Below are 10,000 nucleotides of genomic sequence, written 5' to 3'. Positions count from 1 at the left end.
TGGCTTCAGTTATTTTATTGGACATCCAGGGTGGAAGTTTAGGATGTTTTACTCTCATTTTCTTTATAGGTGCGTGCTTGTTTATTATAGGTAGTAGGGTGTCATACCAACATTCTAATGCTTGATCAGGGACCGTGTGGTTGAAAACTTGGTCAAATCGTGCTACGTTGAGATCGGACAGGAAGGAATCACGATCAAAATTTTTAAAGGATCGAAAAGATATGACTGTGTGACCTTTATGATTTGATTTTGGCATTTTAGTGGTTTTAGTACAGAATATTGGAGAATGATCACTAATGCTAAGATCTGCGAGTGAAGCATTTAGTACTGAGGAGTGGTTGTTTGAGTAGATGTGATCAAGCAAAGTAGATGAAGTTTCTGTGACTCTAGTAGGTAAAGTTATAAGCTGCTTGAAACCTAGTGATGATACAATCCCATCCCATCGAGGCTGAGGTTTTAATAAGTCAATATTAAAGTCCCCGAGTAACAGGATGTCTGCGTGAGGTTTACATTTATACACTGTATCTATCATCTCGATAAGGTCATCGTACCAGTCACCAATGGCAGAAGGGTTTCTGTAAAGAAAACAAACAAGAGTAGAAGGGGCTGTTTCCTTTAGTTTAAACTCTAGCCACATGCATTCAATGTCTTTGTGTTCTAAGTCAGGTCTTCTACGCGTGTATTGAACAATGGAAGAGTGGATGTAAGCAGCGATGCCATTTTCACCCGTACGACGGGAATCACGACGTATGACGTCATACTCAGGGATACGGATGCGGGTATCGGGGATGCACCAGAGAGAGAGAGAGAGAGAGAGAGAGAGAGAGAGAGAGAGAAATACAGAGACAGGGAGAGAGCTGGAGATCGAGATAGACCAAAGATTGCTCAGATCATCTTTGGACATGGTTTTTTTTTCAGTGTGGTGTTTATTTGCTCCAAAAAGGACTAATAGTGTTTTGCAGGTGAAACAAACTTACCTAGAGAAGGTGTGCGGTCAAGCAGGGTGGCGGACAGGAAGAGGTAGGAGGCGTCGTTCTCGATGTTGATGTCGGTGACCCTCAGGGGGCTGACCTGCATGCTGCGAGCCAGCGCGTCCCGTCCTTCTATTCTGACCACGTGCTCCGTGTCACGGCGATACGGACCTGCATAGCACATCGGGACAAATTGTCACAAGGATGCAGTAAACAGAGCTCGTGGAAACCAAAAGACAAAAGACGATCCAAATACCGGTGTCTTCATCAAGAAGTCTGAGTCGAGTAATACAGTAACAAAACCGGAGGGGGACATTGTCCGAGCTGAAGTGACAATGTGCGAAATGATAGCCGGATGGAATCTTGAGTACACCTTCTTCCACCAGATTACTCTTTTTGGCTGGGTTCATTACACCTTGTAAATGTGGGGGTAGGCAGGTCTGCTAATCACTCAGACACCTGGGTAGTGCGGGTCCTGTTGCTGCTAGCTTTCCACTGGAAGGAAGCGACCCGAATTTCCCAGCATTGGAATAGAAGAGTAAATGAAATGACATGAATCATACCTAGGAAACGAACCCTGAAGCGGAGGCTAGACGAGTCGTTGTAGCAGGTGCTGACGTCAAAGGTGGACATCTCAATGGGTTCTGTGTCGTAGTCAAACACGTTGTACACCAGGCTGTAGCCCAACTGAAACACATGTAGCATGTATTATCACGGTGTACACCAGGCTGTGGCCCAACTGAAACACATCTAGCATGTATTATCACGTTTTACATCAGGCTGTAGCCCAACTGAAACACATGTAGCATGTCTTATCACGTTGTACACCAGGCTGTAGCCCAACTGAAACACATGTAGCATGTATTATCACGTTGTACACCAGGCTGTAGCCCAACTGAAACACATGTAGCATTTATTATCACGTTGTACACCAGGCTGTAGCCCAACTGAAACACATGTAGCATTTATTATCACGTTGTACACCAGGCTGTAAGAAGAAGAAGAAGAAGAAGAACAACAACAACAACAACAACAACAACAACAACAACAACAACAACAACAACAACAACAACAACAAGTAGCGAAAGGCGAAATAACATTTAGTCAAGCTGTCGACGTCGAAATCACAGAATGAAACTGAAGGCGATGCATTTTTCACCAAGATCATAAGTCCACCGCTCGTGGGAAATGTAGTGAAACTGACAAGACAGAATAGCGCGGTAGTGGTTGCGCTGAGCAGGATAGCACGCTTTCCTGTATCTCTGTTCTTTTTAACTTTCTGAGCTTGTTTTTTATCCAAACATATCATATCTATATGTTTCTGGATTCAAGAACCAACAAGGAATAAGATAAAATAGTTTTTAAATCGATTTTGTTAATTTGATTTTAATCATAATTTTCATTTTTCAGAGCTTGTTTTTAATCCTAATATAACATATTTATATATTTTTTGAATCAGCAAATAATGCAGAATAGGATTTTTCAGATTTTTAATGATCACACTCATTAATTAATTGTTAAGCCTCCAAGCCGAAATGCAATACCAAAGTCCGGCCTTTGTCGAAGATTGGTTAAGTACAATTTCAAGCGATTTGATCAAAAACTGCGGGTGTGACAGTGCCGCATCAACTTTCACAAAAAGGCGGATATGACGTCATCAAATACATTTATCGTAAACATGAAAAACAGATCTGGGGATATTATACCAAGGATATCTCAGGTGAAGTTTCATAATAATCGGTCCAGTAGTTTCCTCGGAAACGCTCTACACATACACACGCACACACACACATTCACCACAAACGACCCTCGTCTCGATTCCCCGTCCATGTTAAAACATATTAGTCAAAACTTGACTAAATGTAAAAATGAATGTTGTTTTGTTTTTGTTTACCTTGGGGACCGACAGATAAACCCTAAAGGGGAATCGTTGTGAGAATTGCCCGTGGCCGTCATCCGGGAAGTCGTACCATCCGTCCTGTTAACACACACAGAAACAACACAGTCAAATCAATCAAAACAAATCAAATAAACTTTGTTATCTCGCATGGAGAAATTGCAGTGGTGGTGCATGTAACATAAATACAAACGAAACACTATACACATTAGCATTATCTTAAAATATATGAACTAAGTAATAACATTGTTCTCAACTAAACACCTCTCTGCACACTCTAGCCCAACTGAAACACATTCTTAAACAGGCAATGTATTGCTTCTATTTGTAGGCTTATTTTAGTAAGTGTGTGGGTACAATGTTTGCGTGTAACGATATGATATGAATATGCGATGTGAATGTTACTACATGCATGGTTGATTGATTGATTAATTGATTGATTTTACAGACACATAGTCAAGCTTGTAATTTCTCTTTTAGAGATGAATAAAGATTATTGTATTGTATTGTATTGTACAACACCCTCGCTGTAAAGATGTAAGACAAATATGTAAAAGAGTCATACACAAAAATTACATTCGCTTCCGCTTTAAAAAATAATCATTTCTCAACGCAGTGTAGGCAAGTAGAGGTTACATGCCGAGTCTCAGTGAATATAAAAAAGAATTGGATTTCGTGTGTTCAAACCTGTAGTTGTTAGTTAAAATGCGGATTGTTTGTGTTGTCTGCTCCAGAGATGTATATGTCGTACATTTGAGAGTTCTGAACTTTTCAGTCGCTAAAAGTAGTGCCCACAAATTCTAGCTTCTCAACCCACAAGCTATCGAAGAAAGAAAGATTGGTTGGTTATTACTGTTTATCGTCAAGAAAGAAAGAAAGAAAGAAAGAAAGAAAGAAAAAAGAAAAAAGACAAAAAAAGAAAGAAAGAGAGAACGAAAGAAAGAACGAACGAAACAAAGACAGAACGATACAAAGAACAAACGAACTTGAAAAAGAAAGAAGACAGAAAGAAAGAATGAGAGAAAGAAAGACAGAAAGAAAGAAAGATAGAGAGACAGAAAGAGAGACAGAAAGAAATACAGAGAAAGAAAGAATGAAAGAAAGAAAGAAAGAGAGACAGAAAGAAAAACACAGAAAGAAAGAAAGAAAAACAGAGAGAAAGAATGAAAAAAAGAAAGAAAGAAAGAAAGAAAGAACTGGTTGCTCACCGCGAGGAAGTAGGTCTCCACTTTGGCCTCCACCCCAGAGCCGTTGTTGTAGATGTCGTAGTCAAAGCGATGGGAGATGTACACGTCACAGCGGGCGTCACGTGCTAACCGCTACAACAAACGTTCTTGTCACACATCATGCTTGGAAATCACAAAATTGATGTCAATGGGGCGCACTTAAAAAAACCTCTTTTTTATACTTTTAGTTTAAAACAAATTTCTTTGATTCTTTAAAGAAGTGCCTGCAAAACCAGCTGTCTTTTCAGTTCCAGGGCCCATATCCTGAATCTGAGAAAAGACCTCGGCAGTGAAATATCTTTGCAACGCTTTCAGCTCTTCTGAATTATTCTGGGACGTCTTGATGCTGTATGGTTTGCTACAGCAGCATATTGAGTACACAAAGAAATACATTTAAAAGATATGACATCCACTGACAAACAATTAAAAAAGAAAAATGAATAAACAACAAAATCGGGTGAGTGTTAAGTTGATTTCAAGACGGTCCCAAAGTAACAGTGTTTAGGCCGCGTGGAATAAAAACAGATATTTAACCGGCATGAATTTACAAGTGCTGCCTGTGACTGGTGCGTTAGTAAAACACAAGGGCCCAGATTTAACTTACACATGTAAAAACCAAAAGCAGTCTTCTGGTGCATGTTACACTTTAAAGGGAATATATCTAACAAAAACAATGTCTCAAATCGCCCCACGGAGAAGGTCTTGGAGAAGGTCTTAGAATTAGTGTTTGAGCGTTCTATTTTTCAAATGTGAATGCATTGTTTGGTAGTCATAGCAGATCGTAATATTCTCCAACGTACATTTTGTTGTGTCTGTTGTTCGAAGCATTCTAGCCTTGTATGGCACATAATTTGCATGCGTTAGTTAGACTGTAGGTTTGACTTCTTCAACCCAACGGCCTTGATCTGCTTTGACGAATGCGTATAGATGAACACTAAATAAATAATGATGACGACCGGAAGTCCGGACTCCTGACAGGAGAGCTGGGCGATGCAAACCGCTCGCTGATTAAACTTCATTTAATTATTTGGCATAGTTTCGGAGCAGTTTTGAGTAAATCATTGCAGGTGTTTCTAAATTACAGTACAGCTATTGTCCCATGCATTTTTGAAGGCCCAATTAATTCGCCAGAAAACTCTCCAAAATGGCGGCTTAGACAATATATCTTTAAGAGAGAAATAAACACGAAACAGACCTGTCCGGTGTAGGTGAAGTTAGAGTCGAGGAAGAAGAAGGACAGAGGGTTCTTCATATGCATGACGTAGGAACCGTTGACCAGGTACGCCTCGGTATTGAGCTTGGCGTCAAACGGGTCGTGGTTCAGAGCTATAGGGGTGCATGCCCCTGTCAGCAGGTCTTTCACGTAGCGAACACCTGAGGCATGGAAATATCGGGTGACTTTAAAGGGAAACTGTTGATCTGACCGTTTGGGGGGCAGTTTCTGGCGAATTTGAATCTCAAGAACCTGGGGAATCCACTGTGCGAAGTGCTCGAAAACACACCACATGTATGATATTTGATTAACAGGCATGCTTTTTGACAGAGAGAGAGAGAGAGAGAGAGAGAGAGAGAGAGAGAGAGAGAGAGAGACAGAGAGACAGAGAGAGACAGAGAGAGACAGAGAGAGACAGAGAGAGAGAGAGACAGAGACAGAGACAGAGACAGACAGAGAGAGAGACAGAGAGAGACAGACAGAGAGAGAAATAGAAAGAGAGAGAGACAGAGAGAGAGACAGACAGACACACACACACACACACACACACACACACACACACACACTCACTCACACAACCAAACTGACGGTCAGACATGGATATACAGAGACACAGAGACCTAGAGAGACACAGAAACACAGACACCGACACAGAGACAAAGACAGACATAGATAGACACAGATAGGCACAGCCACACACACATAGCCTACACACACACACAGATAGGGGTTACGGAAGGACACTGACCACGATTGAAGTCGTGGACCTCGGTCAGGGGGTCAGTGGTGTCGAGGGGCGGGGCCTTGCCCGGACTGCGGTAGTCCACCCTGACCAGCTTACGCTGTAGGTCGTACCACACCTGCAACCACCACGGTCAGCGTTAAGTGCCGTTCACATGGCAGATTTGCCACCAACTTTTCACCAACTGTCGTCGTTTGAAAATCGCTCCCGAATCTTCGAGGGCAAGTCGGCGAAACGTCTGCCATGTGAACGACCCCTGTGATTTTGGCCAGATTTAGCAGCGACTCCAAAACTCAGTTGAGCACTGCTTGACTCGGCCGTGACTTGGTGAAGATTTTGCGCAGGCTTTTCTCATCGCGCTTACTGATTGGTAAGCTCTGCTTTGACATATAACGTGCGCCACACACAAGACAGAAGTCGCAGCACAGGCTTCATGTCTCACCCAGTCACATTATTCTGACACCGGACCAACCAGTCCTAGCACTAACCCCATAATGCCAGACGCCAGGCGGAGCAGCCACTAGATTGCCAATTTTAAAGTCTTAGGTATGACCCGGCCGGGGTTCGAACCCACGACCTCCCGATCACGGGGCGGACGGTGGAAGCATGATGCTTTGTCATAAAATACATTGCCTAAACGTAGGAACTCACGATAGCTTTATGGCTTGGTTATGGCAAACTTTAAAGTAATTTCAAAAGCCATTGCCCGTAATGTTTCGTGAAAGGGGGCTTGGCAGCTCACTTGGTAGAGCACTGGAGGACCTGGAAAGAACGTCCATGTTCATGGCATCCTCCGGATTCCGAGCCTGACACAACCGTCGTACGAAGAAGAAGAAGAAGGTAGAGCACTGGACTTGTCATCCTAAGGTCGCAGGTTCGAATCCCGGCAGGGAAGGACACGGGTCAACTATATGCGCAGACTCAAAGACGGTATCCATGTTCCACCCCAGTGTCACCACAGTGGCACGTAAAAGACCTCGGTCATTCTGCCGTAAGTGCAGGTGGCTGATGACACCTAAACACGCAGACACCTGGGTAGCGCGACTCTTGTTGCTGCTAGCTTTCTGGTAGGAGGAAGCGACCCGAATTTCCCAGCATTGGAATAATAGAGTGTATAAAAGTAAATACATTTTTTTTAAATTGACGCAGGCACACACACACACACACACACACACACACACACACACACACACACACACACACATATCGCCCTACCTCTGCCTGAGTGATCTGGCCGTGGTAGATGTCCACGATTTCCTCCTTGAAGTGATAGTAGTTACTGGTCAGTGTGGGCATGGGTTGAGTGTTCTGACGTCCTGGACACACCACGCCCTTTGGAGTCTGTGATACAATACAAAACAATACAATACAATACAATACAATACAATACCATGCCATGCCATGCCATACCATACAATACAATACAATACATTACATTACATTACATTACCATACCATACCATACCATACCATACCATACCATACCATACAATACTATACAATACAATGTAATTCCACACACTACAATACAATACAATACAATACAATACAACACAATACAATACAATACAATACAATACAATACAATCTTGCACGCGCGCACGCCTGTGTATGGACGCCTGCGAATAGATGAGAATGCGTTCGCTTTTCGCACTCGAATGTTACAGCGGAACTCCCCTTTAAAGTCATCTAAGAAATTCAAAAAATCAGGCCCCAAAGAGGAGGGGGTCTTAAAATGGGGGTCAATTTACAGAGGTTATGAACAGAAATTCTGAGAAAACAAGATTTTAAAATGGGGGTCAATTTACAGAGGTTATGAACAGAAATTCTGAGAAAACAAGATTTTAAAATGGGGGTCAATTTACAGAGGTTATGAACAGAAATTCTGAAAAATGACCCCCATTTTAAGACCTTGGTTTCTCAGAATTTCTGTTCATAACCTCTGTAAATTGACCCCCATTTTGGGGGGGGGGGGGTTCTGTGTTTAAGTGTGTGTGCTATTGTCGTGACACTGTTGTGACACAGTTGTGATATTGATATATGATGCTGTTGTCAACTGTGCTGTACGTTCCTGAAGGACGGAAGGGTCGCTGTCTGCGTCTTGCATGCAGTGTGTGTGGTATTGTTGTGATATTGTTGTGACACTGTAGTAATATTTTGTGTGACATTGTGCGTGATATTGTTGTGATACTTGTGTGATGTTGTGATACTGTAGTAATTTTAGTGTGATATAGCGCGTGATATTTTTGTGATACTGTTGTGATAATTTGTGTGATATTATTGTGATATAGTTCTGATACTGTTGTCATACTGTTCTAAAACTGTTGTCAATTGAGCAGCACGTGCCTGAAGGACGGAGGGATCGCTGTCAGCGTCTTGCATAAAGTGTGTGTGTGATATTGTTGTGGTATTGTTCTGATATTGTTGTGATACTGTTGTCATGCGTGCAGCACGTGCCTGAAATACGGTGGGGTCGCTGTCTGCGTCCTGCATGAAGTCAAAGAAGCTGTATGTCCTGTGGAAAGCGCGGCGTGTCCCGCTGGGCATCAGCTGGGTGCCGTTCACGTCGTAACGCACCGGGACTTGTGTGAAGGTGGACGGTGTCCCCCACTCCCTCACTGTCACACACACACACACCGCTCGATGTTTATTAACATGACGATATGTTCAGTCAGGGCTATGTTAAATGGAACAGCACGACATCTTTACATTAATGAGTGAATACAAAAAGTAATACAGGTACACAAGGAATGTCATCATACTCCATTAAAATCAACAACAAACACAAAACAACCAAACAAAACAAAATAACCAACCAAGCAAACAACCAAACACACACACACACAACCAAACAAAAATTAGCAAACAAACAAACAACATACACACAAACAGCAACCATGCAATCACCACCAGCACAAAACAAACAGATAGCTTATACATACCATATCGTATTCATATGTTGTAGCATTTCATATGTACATGTAATTGGCAATCTAGTGGCTGCTCCGCCTGGCGTCTGGCATTATGGGGTTAGTGCTAGGACTGGTTGGTCCGGTGTCAGAATAATGTGACTGGGTGAGACATGAAGCCTGTGCTGCGACTTCTGTCTTGTGTGTGGCGCACGTTATATGTCAAAGCAGCACCGCCCTGATATGGCCCTTCGTGGTCGGCTGGGCGTTAAGCAAAAACAACACAAAAACAAACAAACAAATATGTACATGTGTAAGAAAAGTTCAATCTTACCACTGAAGTAGTAGTTAATGGTGACGTTCTCGTTGGTGCCAGGGGCGAATATGCAAGCTTGCCATTGGTCACACCATATCCCGCGTACCACCTGTCTCCCTACGTACACCTGGGGAAAAGCGATAAGTAGTCATTAGTGTACCTTAGTCTTTGCTGCGCCCTACAGGTACGGTTGCACGTGCAGGAAGACAGACAAGCCCGTGCACAAAGACACTGACAGATAGGCGGGCAGAAAGCAGACACATGCACACGCACACACACACACACACACACACACACACACACACACACACACCTAGACACACACACACACACACACCCTTCCCACACACACACACACACACACACACACACAAGCACGTACACACATACACACACACACATTCACACACACACACACACACACACACACACACACACACGCACACACACACTCACACACACACACACACACACACACACACACACACACACACACACACACACACACACACACACACATGCTTGGATATACGTAGACACAGACAGATACTCGTACATGGGGATGACTGAGGGGGAGGGAGGAGACCGTTACACTATTGCAATCTGCGAGCCAAAGAAGATAATTCAGAGGGTCAGAAGGAGACCATATATCACAACAAGCATACCTTAGCAATCTGCGATCCAAAGAAGAGTGACGATGCACCGACCGGTACGTGTCCATACCCA

At 43.1% G+C, this 10,000-nt stretch overlaps 2 protein-coding genes across 2 annotated transcripts in view; both read right to left on the bottom strand.

The window, feature by feature from the left end:
• LOC138967293 (uncharacterized) overlaps nucleotides 1–7,361 on the bottom strand; it is a 50,710-nt gene extending 43,349 nt beyond the window's left edge. Inside the window, exons 1-7 of the mRNA XM_070339824.1 lie at nucleotides 7,265–7,361; nucleotides 6,056–6,167; nucleotides 5,290–5,468; nucleotides 4,077–4,187; nucleotides 2,866–2,949; nucleotides 1,535–1,658; nucleotides 978–1,142 (exon numbers count right to left, since the gene is read on the bottom strand). Of these exons, the coding sequence (XP_070195925.1) occupies nucleotides 978–1,142; nucleotides 1,535–1,658; nucleotides 2,866–2,949; nucleotides 4,077–4,187; nucleotides 5,290–5,468; nucleotides 6,056–6,167; nucleotides 7,265–7,345 (856 nt within the window). The 5' untranslated portion in view covers nucleotides 7,346–7,361. The remainder of the gene's footprint in view (nucleotides 1–977; nucleotides 1,143–1,534; nucleotides 1,659–2,865; nucleotides 2,950–4,076; nucleotides 4,188–5,289; nucleotides 5,469–6,055; nucleotides 6,168–7,264) is intronic.
• Nucleotides 7,362–8,046: 685 nt separating this feature from the next.
• Nucleotides 8,047–10,000, bottom strand: part of LOC138967780 (uncharacterized) — a 12,073-nt gene continuing 10,119 nt past the window's right edge. The window contains exons 4-7 of the mRNA XM_070340436.1: nucleotides 9,940–10,000; nucleotides 9,293–9,401; nucleotides 8,503–8,667; nucleotides 8,047–8,060 (exon numbers count right to left, since the gene is read on the bottom strand). The exon at nucleotides 9,940–10,000 is cut by the window's right edge and continues 73 nt beyond it. Coding sequence (XP_070196537.1) covers nucleotides 8,047–8,060; nucleotides 8,503–8,667; nucleotides 9,293–9,401; nucleotides 9,940–10,000 — 349 coding nt within the window. The remainder of the gene's footprint in view (nucleotides 8,061–8,502; nucleotides 8,668–9,292; nucleotides 9,402–9,939) is intronic.

This window comes from Littorina saxatilis, linkage group LG5, assembly GCF_037325665.1.
Source record: "Littorina saxatilis isolate snail1 linkage group LG5, US_GU_Lsax_2.0, whole genome shotgun sequence".
NCBI classification, from domain to species: Eukaryota; Metazoa; Mollusca; class Gastropoda; order Littorinimorpha; family Littorinidae; genus Littorina; species Littorina saxatilis.
The sequence above is the reverse complement of the archived record's forward strand: the minus strand, read 5'-3'. Positions and strand labels throughout refer to the sequence as shown.